Source organism: Pseudovirgaria hyperparasitica, assembly GCF_010093815.1.
Source record: "Pseudovirgaria hyperparasitica strain CBS 121739 unplaced genomic scaffold EJ05scaffold_12, whole genome shotgun sequence".
Classification (NCBI taxonomy): Eukaryota; Fungi; Ascomycota; class Dothideomycetes; order Acrospermales; family Acrospermaceae; genus Pseudovirgaria; species Pseudovirgaria hyperparasitica.
Genome location: NW_022985560.1, coordinates 1,379,831 through 1,400,132, shown reverse-complemented (window position 1 = coordinate 1,400,132; position 20,302 = coordinate 1,379,831). Strand labels below are relative to the sequence as shown.

General features: G+C 52.2%; 10 protein-coding genes across 10 annotated transcripts; 5 read left to right on the top strand and 5 right to left on the bottom strand.

The window, feature by feature from the left end:
* Nucleotides 1-12: 12 nt before the first annotated feature.
* On the bottom strand, nucleotides 13-1,475 carry EJ05DRAFT_478290 (uncharacterized protein). Its single transcript, XM_033744428.1, has 2 exons — nucleotides 659-1,475; nucleotides 13-596 (listed from the first exon to the last, which is right to left on the bottom strand). Exons 1-2 carry the CDS (start codon nucleotides 1,290-1,292, stop codon nucleotides 274-276), a joined length of 957 nt encoding a protein of 318 aa, XP_033598730.1. The 5' UTR covers nucleotides 1,293-1,475; the 3' UTR covers nucleotides 13-273.
* Nucleotides 1,476-1,828: 353 nt separating this feature from the next.
* EJ05DRAFT_488058 (uncharacterized protein) lies at nucleotides 1,829-3,495 on the top strand (the record flags this gene model as incomplete). Its single annotated transcript, XM_033745667.1, has 3 exons — nucleotides 1,829-1,866; nucleotides 1,918-2,084; nucleotides 2,138-3,495. 3 exons carry the CDS (start codon nucleotides 1,829-1,831, stop codon nucleotides 3,493-3,495), a joined length of 1,563 nt encoding a protein of 520 aa, XP_033598729.1.
* Nucleotides 3,496-3,823: 328 nt separating this feature from the next.
* Nucleotides 3,824-5,292, top strand: EJ05DRAFT_518992 (uncharacterized protein). Its single transcript, XM_033748715.1, has one exon. The coding sequence runs from the start codon at nucleotides 4,238-4,240 to the stop codon at nucleotides 5,063-5,065; it is 828 nt and encodes a 275-aa protein (XP_033598728.1). The 5' UTR covers nucleotides 3,824-4,237; the 3' UTR covers nucleotides 5,066-5,292.
* Nucleotides 5,226-7,356, bottom strand: EJ05DRAFT_478288 (FAD/NAD(P)-binding domain-containing protein). The gene is made up of 3 exons (XM_033744427.1): nucleotides 6,993-7,356; nucleotides 6,677-6,891; nucleotides 5,226-6,626 (listed from the first exon to the last, which is right to left on the bottom strand). Exons 1-3 carry the CDS (start codon nucleotides 7,105-7,107, stop codon nucleotides 5,469-5,471), a joined length of 1,488 nt encoding a protein of 495 aa, XP_033598727.1. The 5' UTR covers nucleotides 7,108-7,356; the 3' UTR covers nucleotides 5,226-5,468.
* Nucleotides 7,357-7,541: 185 nt separating this feature from the next.
* Nucleotides 7,542-8,974, top strand: EJ05DRAFT_488055 (methionine aminopeptidase 1A; the record flags this gene model as incomplete). The annotated part of the gene is made up of 6 exons (XM_033745666.1): nucleotides 7,542-7,703; nucleotides 7,739-8,140; nucleotides 8,191-8,559; nucleotides 8,612-8,678; nucleotides 8,726-8,836; nucleotides 8,895-8,974. 6 exons carry the CDS (start codon nucleotides 7,542-7,544, stop codon nucleotides 8,972-8,974), a joined length of 1,191 nt encoding a protein of 396 aa, XP_033598726.1.
* Nucleotides 8,975-9,630: 656 nt separating this feature from the next.
* Nucleotides 9,631-10,273, top strand: EJ05DRAFT_502733 (ER-derived vesicles protein-like protein ERV14; the record flags this gene model as incomplete). Its single annotated transcript, XM_033747300.1, has 4 exons — nucleotides 9,631-9,731; nucleotides 9,866-10,021; nucleotides 10,068-10,134; nucleotides 10,181-10,273. 4 exons carry the CDS (start codon nucleotides 9,631-9,633, stop codon nucleotides 10,271-10,273), a joined length of 417 nt encoding a protein of 138 aa, XP_033598725.1.
* On the bottom strand, nucleotides 10,142-10,622 carry EJ05DRAFT_95964 (uncharacterized protein). Its single transcript, XM_033750099.1, has one exon. It carries the CDS (start codon nucleotides 10,588-10,590, stop codon nucleotides 10,312-10,314), a length of 279 nt encoding a protein of 92 aa, XP_033598724.1. The 5' UTR covers nucleotides 10,591-10,622; the 3' UTR covers nucleotides 10,142-10,311.
* Nucleotides 10,623-10,722: 100 nt separating this feature from the next.
* On the top strand, nucleotides 10,723-12,242 carry EJ05DRAFT_478285 (WD40 repeat-like protein). The gene has a single exon (XM_033744426.1). The coding sequence runs from the start codon at nucleotides 10,797-10,799 to the stop codon at nucleotides 12,144-12,146; it is 1,350 nt and encodes a 449-aa protein (XP_033598723.1). The 5' UTR covers nucleotides 10,723-10,796; the 3' UTR covers nucleotides 12,147-12,242.
* An 81-nt stretch (nucleotides 12,243-12,323) lies between these two features.
* Nucleotides 12,324-15,048, bottom strand: EJ05DRAFT_488053 (uncharacterized protein; the record flags this gene model as incomplete). The annotated part of the gene is made up of 5 exons (XM_033745665.1): nucleotides 12,324-14,496; nucleotides 14,546-14,697; nucleotides 14,756-14,826; nucleotides 14,884-14,961; nucleotides 15,012-15,048. The coding sequence occupies 5 exons, from the start codon at nucleotides 15,046-15,048 to the stop codon at nucleotides 12,324-12,326; spliced, it is 2,511 nt and encodes an 836-aa protein (XP_033598722.1).
* A 206-nt stretch (nucleotides 15,049-15,254) lies between these two features.
* Nucleotides 15,255-20,249, bottom strand: EJ05DRAFT_512796 (Trs120-domain-containing protein). Its single transcript, XM_033748368.1, has 3 exons — nucleotides 19,827-20,249; nucleotides 18,728-19,779; nucleotides 15,255-18,679 (listed from the first exon to the last, which is right to left on the bottom strand). The coding sequence occupies exons 1-3, from the start codon at nucleotides 19,990-19,992 to the stop codon at nucleotides 15,407-15,409; spliced, it is 4,491 nt and encodes a 1,496-aa protein (XP_033598721.1). The 5' UTR covers nucleotides 19,993-20,249; the 3' UTR covers nucleotides 15,255-15,406.
* Between the last annotated feature and the right edge of the window lie 53 nt (nucleotides 20,250-20,302).

Below are 20,302 nucleotides of genomic sequence, written 5' to 3'. Positions count from 1 at the left end.
TTGTTCACGCCAAGCCGTGGATAATAGTCTACATGTGAAGTATCTATATTGAAAAAAAGTAGACTGGGCTTGGCTGCTCCCGTCTGGCAGCGAAATTAATATCATACAAGTGTACTGTGCATCTCGTGCATGAGTGAAAACGCACCTATATATGACATGTAATATACAAAAGCTACGCGGTACGCAGCATCGGTCTTTCATGGCATGACTCTACAAAGGACTAGTCCACCTCTCCTCTTTTCCACCGCCTCTCTGATCTCTAGCATACCTATGTCAGTAGAGATGAATATGCACTCTCCCGGATTCACTATGCCCTTGATCTCGTTTCGGTTCCGGCCTGCAAGGATAGCTTTCAGGTCGGCCCAAGTGGCAGTCATGCGCTTGGTGGGCTTGCTGATCATGGACATCTTCCTGATGACAGGCTCTGAGTTCCAGTATTTCAGGCCTATCCACAGACGACGCTGCGCAGGGTTTTGGGGCACATTGGCTATGCGCTGCAGTGGGGGTAGATTCAGCTGGACCTTGTGGTTCGGGTCTTGTGGAAGGACAGCTATGGGGTTGATAGCCTTTGCGCCAAATGCTTGGAGTTGAAGGTGCTGTTTTTTTGGAGGTAGTTTCTGGTCGACAACATAGACGTGCGACTCTGGAAGTATTCCACCGGCATCACGTTTCGTGTTCTGTTCCTGACCCCATTGCGCAAGTTCCTGCAATTCTCCAACCTCATGCTCGTGTAGCTCGGTCATATGTGTAAAGAAAGGAGAGTCAGGCAAGTCGAGGGAGTCCATCAGGTGTTTCGAGTTTCGTTCCAATGCTGCATCTGACTTTTCCGTTGGCCCCCATATGTGCCGAACGTTTGCGAGCCATTTGCGATCTGCCAAATAACTCTGTAGGACCTTGGGAGGGAACTGTTCAATCGTCCCCTGTTCACGCGCCAGTAGAGTGTTCACAAAACTCAGTTTTGGACTCCCAAACCAACGTCTTTCGTACTCTGCTTTGAGCGACCGCTGGGTCGATGGCGTGGCCTCCGAGGGCTGTGGATACGCTAGCCATGGCTTGTCCTGTATGGCTGAACTTTCCTGCTCTTTCACTGGTGTCTGCTGCTGCTCTTGTAATGCAAAGGTAGCTGGCGGCTTCTTTGATCCCAGGGTGACTGACGAGATGAATCCCTGTTTCTGTAGAGCCAGCATGAGAGCAACATGGACTTTGGTTGCTACGATGGACGTAAGGCCCAGCCGGACTTGTGAGGCATTCTGAATATGCGAGCACACATATCCGATGTGTGTAAGGGACATTGCGGGCGGAATTCGATGAGGTCGGGAGGTAGTGTCGTGGCGCGCGAGAGCCCCTCGGATTGGGGCGTGCCTTATAACAGCTTCAGATTGAAAGACGTAGTACGGTGCGTTGAATACAGGTCGACGGAGTGGTGAACGAGGTCGCGTGGATGAGAGCTCGCGCGATCTGGAAAAGTTCAAAAGTCAAGTCTTGATGCGGAGAGAGGACGGAGGAGAGACCATGGATATGCTAGTGCCAAAGCAGACTAGTGTGGCGTGAACGGCCTGAGGCGCAAACTTGGATGAAGCCCATTGGGTGTAGCCATGACAGCGACACAGGATCGAGGATGGCGCAGAGGTAATTGATTAGGCGCCTGCACGCCAGGCACTTCTACAACCCTGTGTGTAATAATAGCTCAGCCTCTCGCTATATCTTTCTCCTCTTCTTCTCCATACTTCCTCTGTTGCTTTCTGTGCGCTTTTGATTGTGTCTTGGTGCGTCTGTTCTTCCTGTTAAGATACCCCTCCGTGCCTCGTGGCTGCTCACAGACTGAATTATGCCTGCCCAGCAAGGGGAGGTGGCTCTCTCGACTCTGTACGTATCCATTGGACCATGCTATTGTCCACTTGTCTGACGATTGAAAAGCTTTGCCGATGTGCATTACGTCTTTAGCCCTCCGCATGTGAAACCGCCTCATCACCGGTTCGACAAGACATGCTATGTCTACCTCTATCACAATCCAATCCAGCGGAGGGGAAGGTTGGAGGTTGCCAATTATGCGGGAACACCTGAGCAGGATGCGTTTGTAGGCTGTCAGTTACTTCGAATCTCAAAAGGCAGGACCGAAAGCTAATACGACTTGTAGATCTCGATATGGTGCGCATTGAGCGCTCTCACAAGCACCCGACCCTCTTTACTATAGTCGTAGACGGCCTCACGCCACAGAATGGCAGCGCAGGCTCAACACCGCAGACAGACTTGTCGCAATGGCACCTCCCGGCTCCAGACCAGCGCGGTGAAGGCAGATACACGTACCGGCTCCATACTGTGGAAATGTACTTTTGGACAGTAGACGACTCGGAGATGTTCCTTGACTCGTTGAAAAGAGTGGTGCATGAGAGTCAACTGAGACTCCTAGACGCGCCCCAGCAACAACAGGTGCCATACCAACAACAGCAGCAAGCCCAAGTTGCCGATCACAGACAGTCCACCGTGAGTCCGGTCGTTCAGAAACTGGAACAGGTCGCCATCTCGAAGCCATATCAGGGGCAAGGACGCCCTGATAGCATCAGCACCACACACTCCTTCCCCGGCCCACCCACTGCTCCAACACCGTCCAACCCGCATACGACTTCTTCACCTCCCCCAGTAGAAGCACCTGCGAATTATGCCCCAATGGCCTACAATCCCGCCGCGCCCGCCGCCCCAGAGCCCATTGCGCATCGTGAACCGACTCCTCCACCCCCAGAAGCCGAGCACGGGACTGGTCTCACTGCAGCTGTAGCTCAGGACCATGGCAACCAATATGCGCCACCACATCTTCAACACCAAGGGTCGTTCCCACAACAGACCGGGCAACAACCATATATGCCAGGCCCACCACCACCACAACAACAGGGTGTAGGCAGCTTCTCGCCTCCACCATCGGGTACACCAGTAGGGATCCAGAGAACAAACACGACGAATTCGTTCCCGCCGCCACCACCGCAAGCCCAGTCATTTGCGCCCCCTCCAAATCAACCACAGAACACGGGTACACCCCCTCAAGGCATGCACCAGCAGCAACAGCCCTATGGCGGTTACCATAGCCAACAGCTTTCAAACTACCCAGGATCGCCAGGACATCCGCCAGTACAATCTCCAGGGTTTCAGCCTGTTCAGTCCCCGGGTTTCCCGCCAATCCAGTCGCCAGGCTTTCCTCCCGTGCCGGGCAACAAACCACCATCACATTCTCCAAGTCAACCGCCAACACCAGGGTATGCGCCTCAACCATCTCCTGGTATGCCTCCAGGTGGTTATACCCAATACAACTATGCGCAGAACATGTCCTCTTCAGACCCATACGCTGTTCACCAGCAGGCATACCGGCCGACAGAAAACGAAGCTGCACACCACAAACCACCTGCGCAGGCAGGCCAGAAGCCTGGCCGATTTGAGACTGGGGCGAAGAAATTCGAGAAAGGAGTTGGTGGATTCTTGAAGAAACTCGACAAGAAATTTTGAAGTTCTAAAGTCACAGGTACCGTGTTGACGAATCAGTTCTCCTCTGCTTAGCGATCTCCTTTGGTCTACTTTCTCTTGAAACCTTTCACTATATATCACTATTACGAGAATTTATACACTGTAGATAATTTCTCGAACGTTGATGGGATTATTAATGCAGTCGCAGAGGCCTCATCTACACTTGTTGTGCTCCCTACGCATGCTGCCTGCTCCGTATGCAGATTATGTCAACACCTGACCTCATCACACGCGCCCTCCAGCTCTGAGACAATACTATCTTACGTTCGCGGGGACATCTACTACTACTACTTACATCCACTGCGCTCCTCTTCGCAGATGGATCAAATTCACAATGTTTGACGCTGAAGTCTGCGCATGCGAGACAGATCTCACTAGCCTGAATCAGGCATCTGATCCCCCTTTTTAAGCAACCTCCCCCAAAATGCAGCACACGACGAGAGCATGTCGTACGCTTCTGTCTCGCTTTTGCACTGCCTCCTGTAGGTAGACGAAACATGGCTCACGCGTGAGTAGTACGTATAACATGCGGCCTTGTCGACTGCACATAGGTCTCAAGTTGATTTGATGTGAACAAAATGCCACTCGTCTGCGCCTTTGGCTGGGTGGATGGATGGGATGGGATGAGTATTCTTTTTCATCTCAGCTCGTTTGACTTCTTACTACTTCCACTGCTACCATACTCCACCCCGAACACGTAGACGCCGCTGAAGCTACCGTCAATATGTGCTGGATAACCCTCTCCGGGCCCAACGCGCCGCGCGTCTACACCTCGGACCACGACACTGATATTGAAAAACTCGCAGACGACAACGTTAGTAACAACGACGACGAAGAATCCCTCCTCCCAAACGCCCGCTGCGTCGACCTTGACTACAGCGTCTCGGTCGATCCTTACACCCCCGATCTCTATACGTCTACGTATCACCGGCACCGGCATCGCTACTCTCACCACCACAACCACCACCATCCGCATCTCCACCCGCATCTGCGGCATCGGCATCCGCGGCTTCATCCGCATTTGCCGCATTTGCATTTGCCGCATTTGCATCCGCATCTTTACTACGACCATCAGCACTATTATAATGGTGATGATGGTGATGATGATGGAGATGAGGCTAATGAGCCTGTATACCGCATCGCTGTCCCTGCTGGTGCTACCGCGACGGTGCCTAGGTATAAGTCCAAGTCTAAGGAGCGCCGCGTGCGTCGTGTTGTGGCTGGGTCGGATCGTGCGTCGCGTCCTGTGAAGAAGGCGATGGTGGATGTGGAGAAGCGTGTGCGGTTTGCGGATGATGTTGTTGAGGTTGGTGGTGGTGGTGGGGATGGAGAGGTGCGGATTCAGGGAAGTGGTGGTGGTGGGGATGCGAGGGTTGAGGAGAGGAGGCCGAGACGGGTGCCTAGACGGGTGAAGGGGAGGGAGAATCTGGTTGCTGGGAGGGCTGGCGCTGGTGGTGGTGGGTGGAGGTGGGAGAGAGGGGGGACGGGGCAAGGGGCAGGGCGGAAGGGTGGGAGTGGGTATCCGCCTTTTGGACCGGTTGAGGATTGGTGATGTTCTTTGGAGGTTCTGGGTTTGGTCTTTGAGGGGTTGGGCTAGGTGGTAATGGTGTTTCAGGGGGTTAATGGTGTTTGTGTCTGTGTCTTTCGGTCTGGTTCTGCAGGGTCGGAGGGTAGGGTCCAATTTGTTATATGCGCTGGAATCTCTTAGGTCTGGCGTGTGATATTTATCTTACCTAACGGCCGATTCTCTATATCCTTTCGTCTTTTCTCTATAGCGTATGCGAGATATCACATTACAATTACATGAAGACGACTGTCAGCATTCATGAGTGGTCTACAGGAACAAGAAGTCTATTTCCAAAGAGCGGCGTGTCTCCAAGGAATCTAATAATACACATAGCACAACCACCCATACATTCAAACCCGGGTATCATCCCATCCCATTCCACCACACCTCACCTTCCACGCCTCAACACAACCGCCATCCGCCCCAAGCCCCTCGACAACCAATCCGCCCTCCACGCCCACACCAACCCAAGCCCGACCCCCGACCCAACCGCCAGCCTCAACACATGCCCCAGCACCGCCTGCTGATGCCGCGCCGCCCGCTCCACATCCGAGTACCGCTCATTACCGAAACTGACACGCGAGTACTGCGTCGCCCACCCGAGCGCCGGCACCCACGCATTGAGCTGCTCCTCGATCCACTTGCGCAGCTTGTACGCGGGCGAGCGCACGTCGCTGCGCATCTCCGTGTAGTTGCGCAGGGCGAGGTCGTTGATTGTTGTGGCGTCGGGGTGGCGGGTGGCTGTGTATTGTTGGAGGGCTCGGGCGCGGGCTTCTTCGCGGGCTTCGCGGGCGGTGTGCGGGGAGGTGTGGGCGTGGGCGTCCAGGATGTCGTAGAGGACGCGGACGTCTTCGAGGCCGGCGTTCATGCCTTGGCCGTAGAAGGGGACCATGGCGTGTGCGGCGTCGCCGAGGATGACGGCGGAGGAGCCGAAGTGGTAGGGGGTGCATTTGATGGATATGAGAGGGAGGTGGGAGTTTTGTGTGTATTGGGCGCGGAGGGCGGCGGGGGAGATGAGGGTGTGGAGGACGCCGGGGAAGTTGGTGTCGAAGAAGGGGGTGAGGTGGGAGTCTGGGTCGGCGTCGAGGTGGGTGAAGGTTGCGACGGGGGCGAAGAGGGTGCAGGTGAAGGATTTGTCGAGGGAGGGGATGGCGATGAACATGAATTCCTCGCCGGGCCAGATGTGCAGGTGGTTTGGCGAGAGGCGAAAGGATCCGTCTTCGGCTGGGGGGACGGTGAATTCGCACCAGAGGGTGTCGATGTAGTCTTGTTGGTAGGAGACGCGGGCGAACTTCATGAGGTGGAAGCGTGCTGCTGAATGGGCGCCGTCGGCGCCGATTAGGAGGTCAAAGTCCACTTCTATCTCGATTCCGCGATTGTCGACGCGGTCTGCTCGGGGTTGATCTGAACGCTCGAACCAGGCTAGATTCTTCTTGAAGTCTGCTCCGGTCATCTTGTGGTTGAAGAAGAGCTTGACGTTGGGCATGGACTCCAGCTCATCGAGCAGACGTTTGTTTAGACCGCCACGGTCGACGGCCAGGATTGCCTGAACATAGAAGTTAGTTTGTATTCTCAAAAACAGGCATCATAACATACTCGGCCATGGATGTCGTATGCTTGCGACTGTTCGAACAGTTTGCCAAGCCTTTTGCCGTGAATCATGCGACCATGCATCGGAATAGTCTCCTTGAGAACAGCATCGAGGAGGGCCGGCCTGTCAGCTTTTCGTAAAGAATTAATGCCCCGTTCTGATAGTGCCAGGTTGATAGATCTCGTGAAGTTGAGTGGCACGGTGTTTGGATCTCGTAGATCTACCATAACATCGTTAGCCCTGCCCATGACGCGTGCATCCAGAATTGACCATGTCAAAGCAGACAAAACAAACGACTGGCATTCAGAATCTACCACTTACCACCTCGAAGCTCGTAGATTTCTACATTGTCTCCTCTTGTGGCCGCATAGAGGGCTGCTAGAGCTCCCACCGGTCCAGCACCAACGACGACCGTCTTTTGCGTGAAGGTCGACATGACGGACAGAATTGGCGCAATATATCGTCAGACGAAGAATAAAGAGAAGAGAAAAGAGAATCAAAGAATGTCATCATTGACGAAAGGCCGAGACGCCCGGCCGGGACCGGTAGCACATAGGCAACCCATAATAGTGCCAGACCAGAAATGGGCACGACGAGTTTTTCTTTTGGAGTGAATAACACCTAATTAACTAATAATCGTTGAGATCGCTACGTGCTCCCTAAGCGCTAAAATCCTCGATTCGCGTGCTTTGGCCTCGTTCAGCTGCGCCAGTTCGCGAGGTCGGACGCCATGATGCAGCCCTAAAATAGTGCAAGGGAGATCGTCATCTATCAAATGCACATCCACATCTTGTACAATGCACAACAACAACACTTTTCTGCATATCCACCAATAACCACCAACACTACCAATCTCATCAAGTGTGTGCCATGCAGGACGTGCCAAAGTCCCGCAAGTGCGCCGGTCAGGACTGCGGCAATGATGCTACTGCTCTCCAATGTCCTACCTGTCAAAAGCTAGGCCAGGAGAGCTTCTTCTGCTCGCAAGACTGCTTCAAACGGAATTGGGCAGGTAGCATGCGACTGTCCCATGTAGAGCGTTACTTTACTGACTGACTTGACATCAGACTTCCCATAAAACCATACATAAAACCCCCAGCAATCCTCTTAGGAAACTGTTTCCCCCAAAGGTGATTTCTGAGCCAGACCCACAAACCGGCCACTACGATCCGTTCCCCAGTTTTGCATATACAGGCGACCTTCGGCCTGTGTATCCTCTTTCGGAAAGGCGAGCGGTTCCTGAAAGCATAAGCAAGCCTGATTACGCGGAAGATAGTATTCCGCATTCAGAACTGGTATTTGTCGGCAGGCACAAGATTGCTATACTGGAGAAAGAGCAACAAGATGCCATGCGCAAAGTGTGCAGGTATGGACGGGAAGTATTGGATCTCGCAGCTGCAGCGGCCAAGCCGGGGGTAACAACCGACTACATTGACGAAGTAGTACACAAGGCCTGCGTAGAGCGAGATGTAAAACTACATGACCCTCTGCATCAAGACCAGTGCGCTGACGTGTGCAGTCATATCCTTCTCCCTTAAATTACTACAAGTTTCCCAAGTCCGTATGCACCTCGCCGAACGAAGTGATCTGCCATGGCATCCCGGATCAGCGAGTATTGGTTGATGGGGACATACTCAACATTGATATATCGCTCTACCACGGAGGATTCCATGCCGACCTGAACGAGACCTACTATATTGGAGACAAAGCAAAGGCTAATCCTGACGCGGTCCGGGTTGTCGAGACTGCGCGAGAATGCTTGGCCAAATCAATAGATATCGTAAAGCCTGGCATGCTGTTCAGGGACCCAGGCAACGTTATAGAGAAACATGCGAAGAGCAAGGGATGTAGCGTGATCAAAACCTACTGTGGACATGGAGTTGGCAAGGTGAGTTCACTGACGAATCTGGTGCAAGATATATACTTATTGATCATTCTAGCTGTTCCACTGTGCTCCTAACATCCCGCATTACGCGAAGAACAAGGCCGTCGGTACCGCAAAACCAGGTACATTGAGCCCATATCTACAATATTACGTTGCTGACGATCGCCAGGAATGTGCTTTACCATAGAGCCTATGATCAGCCTGGGAACTCACAAAGACAAGACTTGGCCTGACGACTGGACGAGCGTTACTCAGGATGGCTCTTTGACCGCACAGTTCGGTAAGCCCAGCTGGTCCTGTTGAATCCTTGACATGACTGATGACTGATGATATGTTAGAGCACACGTTACTGGTCACGGAAGAGGGAGTCGAGATATTGACTGCAAGATTGCCAGACTCCCCTGGAGGTATTGTGTAACTCCATAGTCCTCGCTGCTATTCTTGCAAATTTGAAACGATTTAGTGTCGTGCCAGGACTATACTCGCAAAATGTGGTATAAGGAAAAGCGCCTTTGGTGCCTGGAAGTCATAGGGAGCAGTCTCGGGTCATAGAAACTCATCATGCGGTGCACACTGCATCAAAGCAGATATAGATAGATAGATGGCCCATACGCACTATCCAAGCGTCAACTACTCATAGTTCAAGTCTACGAGAGCTCCATTCACACTTAAGTAGGGAAAAGGTTCCAAAGGTGCGACAGTGGCACGTTAGTCGTCGATTTTAGGAAGCGAGGCGCGACAACCTAAGCTGCTACCACCTTCCAACACATCAGTGCACGCACGTCATCTCAAAACAACTCTCGGGTCTTCAATATACACTCCCAGCCACTTTGAAAGCTTCCTCATTCCATACTTTTCGCATCGCTCGACTCCTCCAAGGCTGTTCTCATACCACAGGAACTTTGAAGAGCCCAACCTCCCCTCCACTTCTACAACACGCCCAAGCGCGGTTCAGCTTCTCAACGAAACCTCGAATTTTCGGTTTCTACAATCAGCTCCTGATCCTCTGGATACAAGCGAAGCTCGCACGCGTGAAGATCTACACCTTGTTATAGCGCCGCAGAGACTTTCAAAATGACGGGAGAAGCGTGGTTATACCTCTTTGCGGTGCTGGTCAATGCAGTAAACTTGTTTCTGCAGGTGTTTTTCACCATCATGTACAGTGATCTGGAATGGTAAGATTTTTTACTCTAGCTTTTCGCACTCCTTATGGCGTGCCTTATTGTCGACAAGCCGAGTGTAACTGGGCAGCGACACTAAGACTGTTGCACGCCATTCAAAATCGAGTCATCTGCTGATATCTCGCTAGCGATTATATCAATCCTATCGACCTTTGCAACAAGCTGAACACCTACATAATCCCCGAAGCTGTTGTCCACGCATTCTTGACCTTCCTACTACTCATCAACGGATACTGGCTAGCTCTTATCCTGAATCTGCCCCTCCTTGGATGGAACGCCAAGAAGTATGCCTCATTACACTCTATAAAAGTCAACTGCTAATGATCATAGAATCTTTGAGAACCAGCACCTGCTAGATGCTACTGAGATTTTCAGGAAGCTGAACGTTCACAAAAGAGTAAGCCTGAAAGCTTCATATCAGTCCACCGTCTAACTCGTCGCAGGAATCATTCATAAAACTCGGCTTCCACCTCATCATGTTCTTTTTCTATCTCTACAGCATGATTGTTGCCCTCATCCGTGAGGAGAATCACTGAGTGGCTTAGACGGCTGTACCCAGTTCGCATCAGGGAGACTACCGCGTCTCGAGGCGAAGGTGGAATGCCCAAGGGCATCCCACTGTACGAACAGGATGGCGAGAATGAACAACGACCTGTGTAATAGCGCTGGAGTAAGAGAACGGCTGAGCGTGTGACGCCTTGGTCAGTGAGCAGTGCTCAATTGAATTATGTACGTTGGGAGGGGTTTGCCCTTGCAGCAACCCTTCAGATTGGGGCTTCAGCTTGTAGATAGACGGCGGAGCGCTCTTCAACTTCACGAGAGACCAAGCTATGAAAACGAAGAGATGATACATAATTGTTTAAAGTAATTTCATCTTCCTGCAGTTTAGCTCTTACGATAAGTGGCACGTGACCATCATTTGCAGCCTGAATATCTTGGCAGGCAGAAACCAAGCTTGACTGCATGTCAATATATAGATTTATATCTCTACAATACTGGTAAGCCGCACCCAACCCCCGACACCCACAACCAACACCTGTACCTTGTCAAAAAATCGGAATGACGTCTACCAAGGGCAAGGTTCCGACTGGGTTCGCGGACGAAATCGTCATCTCCGAGACATCCTTCCGAACAGCTCGACATGCCCTCATCTCGAATCAACAGCCAAATTCAAAGAAGCGGAAACGGGAAGAGAAGGGAGACCTCTCGGTCGTCTCGGGACCGGGCTCATACAAAGGGCCATGGGCAAGATTTGAGGAAGAGCAGCCGGATTCGTCGTCAGAAGAGGAGGTGGAAGTAGAATACGAAGAAGACGAGATCGAGGAACAGCCGGCGAAGCCCTCAAAAGCAGGCACAAGCTACGGCGCAGAGCCAGACAAGGAGACGACCGTCTTCCACGGCGCCGAGCAGTTCGACTACCAGGGCCGCACATACATGCACATCCCGCAAGACCTAGGCATCGACCTACGCACCGACGACGTCGCAAAGAACTACATCCCCAAGAAACACATCCACACCTTCTCCGGCCACTCCAAAGCCATCACCCAGATGCGCTTCTTCCCACACTCGGGCCACCTCCTCCTCTCCGCCTCCGCCGACAACACAGTCAAGCTTTTCGACACATACCACGACCGCGCCCTCCTCCGCTCCTTCAACGGCCACACCAAATCCGTAAACGACGTCTCCTTCAACAACGACGGCTCCCGCTTCCTCTCCGCCTCCTACGACCGCTACATGAAGCTCTGGGACACCGAGTACGGGAAATGCATCGCCAAATTCACCACCGGCAAGACCCCGCACGTCGTCCGCTTCAACCCGGCCCCGCACCTCAACCACGAGTTCCTCGCGGGCATGAGCGACAAGAAGATCCTGCAGTACGACACCCGCGCGGGCACCCAGGTCCAGGAATACGACCACCATCTCGGCCCCGTAAACACAATCACCTTCTGCGACGAAAACCGCCGCTTCATCACCACCTCCGACGACAAGTCGCTACGCGCCTGGGAATACGGCATCCCCGTGCCCATCAAATTCATTGCGGAGCCGCACATGTTCGCCATGACGCGCGGCGACATGCACCCGAGCCAGAAATACGTCGCGTATGCCAACCAGGACAACCAAATCACCGTCTACTCCGCGCTCGACCGGTTCAAGCAGAACCGGAAAAAGGCGTTTTTGGGCCACAATCATGCCGGGTATGCGATTGACGTGGCGTTTAGTCCGGACGGGCAGTTTGTCAGTAGTGGCGATACGGGTGGGTATGTGTGCTTCTGGGACTGGAAGACGTGTAAGATGTATGAGAAGATCAAGGCGAGTGAGGGTCCGTTGATTGCGGTGCAGTGGCATCCGCGCGAGACGAGTAAGGTTGTGACGGGCGATTTGAATGGGACCATCAAGTATTGGGATTAGAATAAAAAAAACAGCCAAGTTATGTGAATAGACGACGTTATGACTTTGACGATGTCCCATGGAAAAATTCGTTATTCATCAAACGCTATTATGCTCATTTTGTTATATATGCCACGGCGCTCCGTTCACGCTAAATGCAGTTTCCCCAACCACTCCTATCTCGAACCCCCCTCCTGCTCACGCCCCCGTAACCCCCCGTCTCCCCCCTCTCTTGAACTTAAACCCACCACCATCGTCATCCTCATCATCGTCTTCATCTCTAGGTATCCCCCTACTCCGCTTCGCAGCCGGACCCTTGCCCGGCGCCGCACTCGCAGCCGCTCTCTTCCCCTTTGATGTCAATGACGATGACGACGACAATGCAGGCGGTGGAATCTCACTCTCCGCCCTCTCGCTGCGCGCCGGCGTCGGGCCCCTCGTCGTCGTCGTCGATGTCGTCTTGGCCCCCTTTCTCGTTCGCGGGGGCGCGACCATCTGCTCGATAAGCTCAGCCTCATGAGCTTTCTGCATCTGCTTAGCGGTTTTGCGGCGACGGGGCTGGAAGCCCGTTTCGTCGTCATAATCTTCATTATCATCGTGCCGCGCAGCTTGCGAGGTATGCCTACTCTGGCCGCGCGTAGTGTTGTTGCTATCCTCGAGGAAATAATTGTCCTCTATGCTGCCGATGCCATAGTCCTTCTTCTTGACCTCCTCGAGCGTGACGATGACTTTGTGGCCACGGAGCGGGGGCGCCGCCGCGTGACGCGCGCCCTGGCGTCTGAATTTCTTGAAGTTCTTGCGGCCGTTCCAGCGGTCGTCCCAGCGAGCGGCGTCATGCGCGGCGTTGTTCTGCTTCTGTAACATGCTTGAGTTGCGTGGTTTGATGTCCATTTCCTCGATGATGGCGAGGTTGCGGAGGGCCTTGATTTCGGTGTCGTCGTATTGCTGCTGCTCTTCTTCGGCGGCTTCGGCGCGGCGGCGCTCGTTTGCTTCTTGGGCTTCCTTCTGCTCGCGGAGAGCTTCGCGGACGTCAATGTCTTTGTTTTTGCGATTGGCGGCTTTGCGCAGCGCATTCATTTCGTCGACTTTGGACTTTTTGGGGGCTTGTTGCGCCAGGACTGCGGAAGGGCCAGGGTCGTCGTCTTGCACGAGGCCTGCCTCTATTCGACGTCTTTTGATGGCTGCTGCGGCTGGTAGAAGCTCTGCGAATTGATCGTCTTTATTGCTGTGAGGGCGTTTTCTTTGGATGCTATGATCGGGTTGTGTGTTGGGAGGATAGCTATCGGTAACAACGGATCGTTGTGTCACCCCGGCATCCTCCATCTCGTCGTCTGAATGACTGTGGATGATTATTGGTGCCTCATCATCGGAGTCGTCAAAGGCCTTGAATCTGCTTTGAGTAATGATCCTTCGTGGTTTGCGCCTCGTTAGTGTCGTTGAGACCTGCTGAGTTTCGAGCTGAGTCTGGTCATTACATTGAGATCCCTGGGTCTCCTGAGGCATCTGAGAGGAGCCGGGGGCAGTCGGCGGGGGTCGAGGTATTGATGAAGACACCGGCGGATACTGCAGCTGGCTGGTCATTGGGTCTTCTTCTTCCTGTAGGCGCCTCCTCAATACACTAGCGTCCTTCATCAGGATAGCATCCAGAAATTCATTCTGCTCAATGTCTCTCTGATCGAGTCGGAGTTGTACTTGGGTCTGAAACTCAATAGCCCACTCCTCCCAGCCTTTCTGAGCTCTCATGCGCACGCACACCACACCTCTACCTTCACTTCCATCTTCAAATTCACCCAAGCCCTTCTCGCCTGCGACGTTCTTCACATAGCGCACAAAGTCTTCCGGGGTCGTTTGCCCATGTTGGAGCTTGTATAGAAGAGCTTTACCACTGCCATTACTAATGGGTGCCTGGAGAGTATTATATTGAGCATCGTCACAGAAGATGAATGTGTAGCCAGCAAACACCTCACTTCTCTCGGGATCAGGAACGTAGTATTCCGCCGGACGGGGAATGGGTTCTTTACCAGCTGCAGGTAGGTAATCAATCGCACTGGGCCAATACTTGTCAAACTCATCTTCCAGCAGAGATCGTGCAGGGCCTTCGTAGTCACTCGCGCCAGTATTAGGTGTTCCAGCTCTAACGACAGCGTCAACGTAGGCATCGGTCACAATGTGTCTCGCATTAACTAGGGCTTGTAGTCCACTAGGTGTATTTCTCTTGTCTGCTATAACATGTGTAGTCTTGGGGCTATAGGATACGATCGTTTTGATTCCGAGAGGTTCGAGGCGCGCGCGCTCTATCGCGAGTGGATCGGGGAGCGTCTTCCGCTTGCTAGGGACGTTGAAGGAAAAGACAATAGGAGTCCAAGAGATCCTGGGAATCCATTAGCTTTCGATCATTCGACATTGACACGAATTCTAACGTGAACTTATGCTCCCATTTCCCAAGTTTTATTGTATGCTTCACGCCTGTCAACATGTGTGTTGAATTTTTGAAGGGTTCGCCGCCATCGACGACGGTACCGAATTTCGAGTTCTCAATCAGCTTGACGGTAGGTTTTTTACTCAGATCTGCCTATCCATTTTGGTCAGTCAATGTGTTTTTAGCTGTGTGTCGAGCTGGATTTGCTTACACCATCGCCCTCACTGACGGGCGAGATTTCAATCAGAAGGTGTCTCCGCGAAACTGACTTCGCATCGATGACTGAGCAGTCTTTTCATGTAAGCGAACAGTGTCACTCTAGAATAACGTATATCTTACGATTCTCGACGCCATCTTGGTGATCATGAGTCCGCCCTAAGAGATGTCTCGTTCCTGGCCGCAGCCACTTCCTCTTGTCTGAGCCTTATTAGTCGCGAAAGCTACTTGGGCTGAAATTAATAACGTACGGTGGAAAAGGTCTCCTTCATTCTCAAGCAGCCACATGTTTGCTTGAGAGGGACGAGGTAGCGAGCGGGCGAGACGCTACTCTGTGAATCCCGGGAGACGTGCGGCGAAAACGTCACAAGGCAACCACGCGTTAAGTCCGACGCGCAATCATGTGACCGCTTCTTTGATGCAAGATTGCTGCTTTTGAAAGTGCATAATACATTTTGAACGGATATTACTACTCGCAAGTACAGCATCGTGCGGTTCGAAATTAGAATCGCCGATAGGACTCAATGTATCATTTTCGTAGTGTCGTCCACTTATCTACCGATTTTCTATATCAGGGGTACTGGAAAATATCCAGGAGACATATAATACACCTTAGGCCCTCGTCTACTATCCACTCGACACTCATCTATCTTTCTTCATCGTCCTTTGCGACTATCACACATCCTTCTTTAGAGTACCATATCTTCCTTCCCAGGTTGCCCACGATGCCTTCCTCTAGCACATCTACCTCCTTTCGACTCTCCTCTCCCTCGACCTCATTCCACGGCCTGACCTCCTCGACCGTCGCTCCCATCTCAAAAACCCCGCTACACATGGCGCAAATGCCAACGTCCGCACTTGTGCTCTCGCCCGCTCGTACTGGCCCTAATGCCCGCTGCATCACGCCGCTCACTGCGAATTTCTTCGCTATGTCCAGCGCCGCACTATGTGGTACATTGGCCAGACTTGGTTGCAGCCGCAGCAGCGGATGGATGGCATGTGCCGAGCGATTCGTCAGCGTTGTGCGTAGTGTGACGAATGCATGCGGCTGCACCATGAATTTCGAATGTGCGAGACGCGTCACACTGTCGGTCCTAATATGACTTTGGTCATCACCCGAGCCAGCATCTTCCAGCACGCGCATGTCAATATCGATATCATCCAATCGTAGCGCCTCAACCATTTGAGCAGTGAGCCGAATCCCACGAACATCTACAGCGCCCGTGCGACCAGACGCTTCTTCGGTCCAGGAGCCGCGAATGCGTGACAGAAGAGCTTCGCGAAACCAGAATGCCTCGCGGGCAGCGCGCTCAAGTGCCGGATTGGCTTGTATAGAGGACACGACAAACTGGCGCTGGTTGGCGGGATTTAGTGAGGGGATTGGTGCGTGTGGGTGCATGATATAGAGTCTCGGGAGAATTATGGCAAAGCGCGAGGTATGGCCAGGCTGAATGGTCTCTGTGACGGTGGTGATGTCGGAGGAAGTCAGGGGCGTAGTATCTATTGAAGTAGCTGGTGAAGTTGATTGGAGGACGGAAATGGATATTGTAAGGGGCGTAGGCCAGGCGTTGCGGTAATCGAGGAGGAGCATGCAACTCTCGGTTGACGGCGTCGCAAGATTGCTCAGAGGTTGAAAAGTTGAGGGTTGGGTTACCGGGAGTGTGCAATTGCGGTCGAAGGAGACAACGTCGAAGCGATGAAGCTGAATACTGGCATTTACGGTAAAATTGATGGGGACTGAGACTTGGCGGGTATAGAAATGGTCTGCTGTGAGTTCTGTGCCTATGCTTGCGTAATCGATCTGCACTTTCCCTTCGAGCAGCCCTGGCTTGCCTAGTACCTCGATGTCGAGGGTCGTTGTCTCCTGAGGTGCGACATTTGCAGCATTCTTCTCGTCTGCTTGTAGCCAGCGCAGTGGTGGATTTCTTGCTACTTGAACCTCGAGTTCATGCAGCTCTGCTCTCGGGATATCTTTGTTGCTCATTGTATTTCGTTGAGAGGTCGTAGTGGTGTCTTCAAAGGAGACATGCAGGAAGTCATTAGTGGTATCCTTGGATGTGTTCTTTACGCTGATCCTAAAACATTTACGTTCGCCCTCGAGTAGCATGAGAGATGATTGCACCAAGGATACAGATGATACTGTCAAAAGAGGCTGTTTCGGGAGCACGGTGAGCGTAAGCGTCATTGGAATCGGATCATTCGTTGTGGTGGGGAGATTCGGTTCGGATGATGTTGATACGTTTGAGACAGGCCGTGACACAGGCGGCGGGATTGAAGCCTCTAGACCAATCCCCTTTATCTTGAGGCTCGGCTCTGGACTCCACGGTTCTACGAAGATAGGGAAGGTCTGAAGTCGACAGCCTCTGATCTTGATAGAGCATCCTGTGATTGTCAATTTCCCATCCTGCTGCGCGATCCCAATGACAGAAAACTTCTGTGTTCGGAATGGACCGAGATGTAGATCACTTTCCTCGGCCTTGAACTCGACACCTTCACCGACGAGGCCTAGCATCTCTATCTCGACCTCAAATTCATACGGATTTTGTAATGTAACGTGAAACTCATTCTCGTCACCTGCAACAAGAAGCGTCTCAGTGCCTTGATCTTGAGACTTTATAAATGGATCATGGATGAAGGGACTCTTTCTTTTGTCTTCTGCCAACTTGACTGCTTCCAGATCTGCTCGGCGGTGCTTTTTCATTGCAGACGACTCGGCTGACTCAACCATTGATACATTGCGGACTAGAAAATCGTCCCAGTAGTCTGTTTCAAGATCATCCAGACCGAGTTTACGAGCTGTACTGGTGGTGCGACTGATCGTTGCAGCGTGTCGCAGTTGCTCGTCCTTTGCTAGATTCACGTATACATCCGGACTGTCCGGTCTTGGCGCATTTCCAGGACCAGCGGCACGTAGAAGAGCCGCTGTGAAGTGCATAACACCTTTCAGGTCCGGGAGCGCTTCGCAAAAGTTGATACACATGCGTAGGATGTCGAGTTTCAGATTTAGATTCCCGAAATCATGTATAAGGGCGCGATTTTGTATGCGTTCTAAAACGACACTGGACCGTCGCCGACCCTGGTTATCCGTTGAAGACGGCGGGACGGCCGTACCATTCACTTGATCGCCATTGGGACCACGCAAAGGTATATTCGAGGTCTGTGTTCCATGGGACACGCCATATATGCGCCCAAGCAGATTCAGAAATTCTATAAGGCCAGTGTCCGGATCAGAGGCGCCTAGCCGGGTACCATCATTTGCTCCACCTCCACCGCCACCCATAAGCCCTAGGCCAGCAGCTGGATGAACGCCCATCTCCGCCGCACCAATCTTACGAGCCTGGACGATGGCTGGTATCATGAATGCTATGAGCTCTTTCATTACCAACGCACGTTTCCGATCCAGTCGTAAGGTCGAAAGCACGGATGCGATCCCTGTCAATATTATGGACCCATCCGCAATCGACATATTTGCTAATTCTGTGGGAAGAGGTACGGCGCGAAGCACCATCGCCGCAATGTCGTTCTTGGTAGGAGAGATTGTGATTCGTGAGATGTTCATATTTGACTTGGAAGCGTATGATTTGTCACACACAATACTTTCCAACGCTCGGTCCGTCAAAGACCCACCAGCTATATGTGACATGGCTAAGTATTTGGATAGACGAATTATGCACTCGGAATGTGCCTTGAAAGGCATCGCTTCTCCTGAGAAGTTACTGGCTCGTCCATATATGCTGAGGATCATTGTAATGAGGTCTGGAATAGCGGCATTTAGCTTCTGAATTGCCGCAATCTGAAAAGAAGATCTCGGGGACCCTCCAGAAATGGATGTGATGCTATTGGAAGGCGTGTGATGTGGAGATCGAATATTGGGCAAGTTGATGGTCTTCTCTGGATTGGGATAGCATATTTGGGGTATCTAGGAACATTAGCAATGCTAGCAGCCTACTGAATCCACCTATTGTACCTGAAAGTCAACGCGCCGCCATGCTAGAAGTATTAGACAAACCAAAATGTTTTCTAGACCTTTGGCGTGCCATAGATGGTCGCTTAGATTCTTGGCATTGTTTGCATGTTCAGTCAGCTCCCTCAAAGCATCAGGCCACAAACCCGCACACAAATACAAGCTGCCAACCGTGAGGCCGACTCGCCCAATGCCCTTGTTACGTGCTCTTTCCAATACTCCCCCAGGCCCGAATCCATGAACGGAGACTCTATCCTGGCTTGAGTTCCGGCTTTCGCTTGCAGGTTTTGACTTGGATGACGTGCTGCTAGATTTTGCGACAACTTCGGCTATGTTGACGCCGGGTATTTCGTCAAACGTTTTGGCAGGGGGGGAACGAGGTTCACTGGATGGCGAGAGCGGACTAGATCCTGGAACAGAAGATGGCATCTTTGGGGGCATAGACATTCGATATAGACCAGTAGGCGTAGGAGTTGTGGAAGAGTCCGGGCGTGTGGACGGCGCCATCTGGGAATTCCTCCTGCTTGCGTCCAGAGGAACAGTCTTTGTGTTAGATGGATTGCCTTCCGCCGTGAGAGATTCTGGAGATGATGGAGAGGGTATCGTTGGAAGGGCTTGAAGTGATCGAGCAAAGGCTGTCATCTCAGCCAGCAAAAGAGAGGATAAGTCACACATGATAGTCTTGAGGGTCGTTGTTTTCCACCTTGCCTGAGGAGGAACGGTGGTAGCTTCATCGGGAAGCGACCAATGTCTAGAGACGCGCTCGTAATTGAAGACAAGTAGCTGATGAACAAGAGCATTTGGGAATTGTTCTCGAACTCGATAGACCGCATCGTAAAGTGGCGATTCAAATTCAGGGTGAGATGAGTCACTTTCACTCGACTTTGAAGACTCGAACAATTTCTCATGCTCGCTAGCATCCGCAATGCCGAGGATCACGAATGGCTCTCTGAAGAGCTCGAATGGTGATAGAGCTAGCTGGGAGGGGGTAGGGAGTGTTGTCGCCAAGTCGTACAACAACATACCACTTGGGAAAGCCAAAGGGGAAAACAGATCTAGTAACACGTTAGATGTATTAAATCACCAGACAACCAATGCATACTCCTATTTGGCGTGAAATCAGGGCTCACATCGCCCAATCGTACATTGCACTCTGATTGAAGTGCTTGAACGAAGTGGGCAAACGTTTTCCTCTTTATGCGCCCTGCAGGCAGAAGAAGCGCCCGAATGCGCGCGGGCGCAATGGGCGATAATGGGTCGACTGCCATGACAACATTTGAGCCCTCTACCACAACTTTCGGAATAGGCCAAACAGGCGTCGAAGGCGTCAGTCCAGAAGAAATCTGCGCTACCTCATCACGATAATGCAGGGTTCCGACGCAAACAAGAACTGCCGAGATACCCTCATATACTTCGATTCAATAGTGGCATCCGGGGCAGGGTATTTGTCGTTGTTATTGTTGTTGTTGTTGAGGTGGTGGTGGTAGTGGTGGTGTAGAATGAAACACATGGGAATCGTCTTTTGAGGACGGGGGTTGAGGTTGTGGAGACACCACGACACGCACGGATTTAATCTTG

Bases quoted from the DNA above. Each gene is read 5' to 3' on its own strand.
- EJ05DRAFT_95964 (XM_033750099.1), bottom strand. From the start codon at position 10,590: ATGTATCATCTCTTCGTTTTCATAGCTTGGTCTCTCGTGAAGTTGAAG.
- EJ05DRAFT_518992 (XM_033748715.1), top strand. From the start codon at position 4,238: ATGTGCTGGATAACCCTCTCCGGGCCCAACGCGCCGCGCGTCTACACC.
- EJ05DRAFT_512796 (XM_033748368.1), bottom strand. From the start codon at position 19,992: ATGGCAGTCGACCCATTATCGCCCATTGCGCCCGCGCGCATTCGGGCG. The intron at 19,780-19,826 runs GTATGCATTGGT...ACGTGTTACTAG, and splicing joins TGATTTCACGCCAAATAGGA to ATCTGTTTTCCCCTTTGGCT. The intron at 18,680-18,727 runs GTACAATAGGTG...TAATGTTCCTAG, and splicing joins GGCGGCGCGTTGACTTTCAG to ATACCCCAAATATGCTATCC.
- EJ05DRAFT_478285 (XM_033744426.1), top strand. From the start codon at position 10,797: ATGACGTCTACCAAGGGCAAGGTTCCGACTGGGTTCGCGGACGAAATC.
- EJ05DRAFT_478288 (XM_033744427.1), bottom strand. From the start codon at position 7,107: ATGTCGACCTTCACGCAAAAGACGGTCGTCGTTGGTGCTGGACCGGTG. The intron at 6,892-6,992 runs GTAAGTGGTAGA...ATGTTATGGTAG, and splicing joins AATCTACGAGCTTCGAGGTG to ATCTACGAGATCCAAACACC. The intron at 6,627-6,676 runs GTATGTTATGAT...TTCTATGTTCAG, and splicing joins CATACGACATCCATGGCCGA to GCAATCCTGGCCGTCGACCG.
- EJ05DRAFT_478290 (XM_033744428.1), bottom strand. From the start codon at position 1,292: ATGTCCCTTACACACATCGGATATGTGTGCTCGCATATTCAGAATGCC. The intron at 597-658 runs GTGGAATACTTC...CCAAAAAAACAG, and splicing joins GAACACGAAACGTGATGCCG to CACCTTCAACTCCAAGCATT.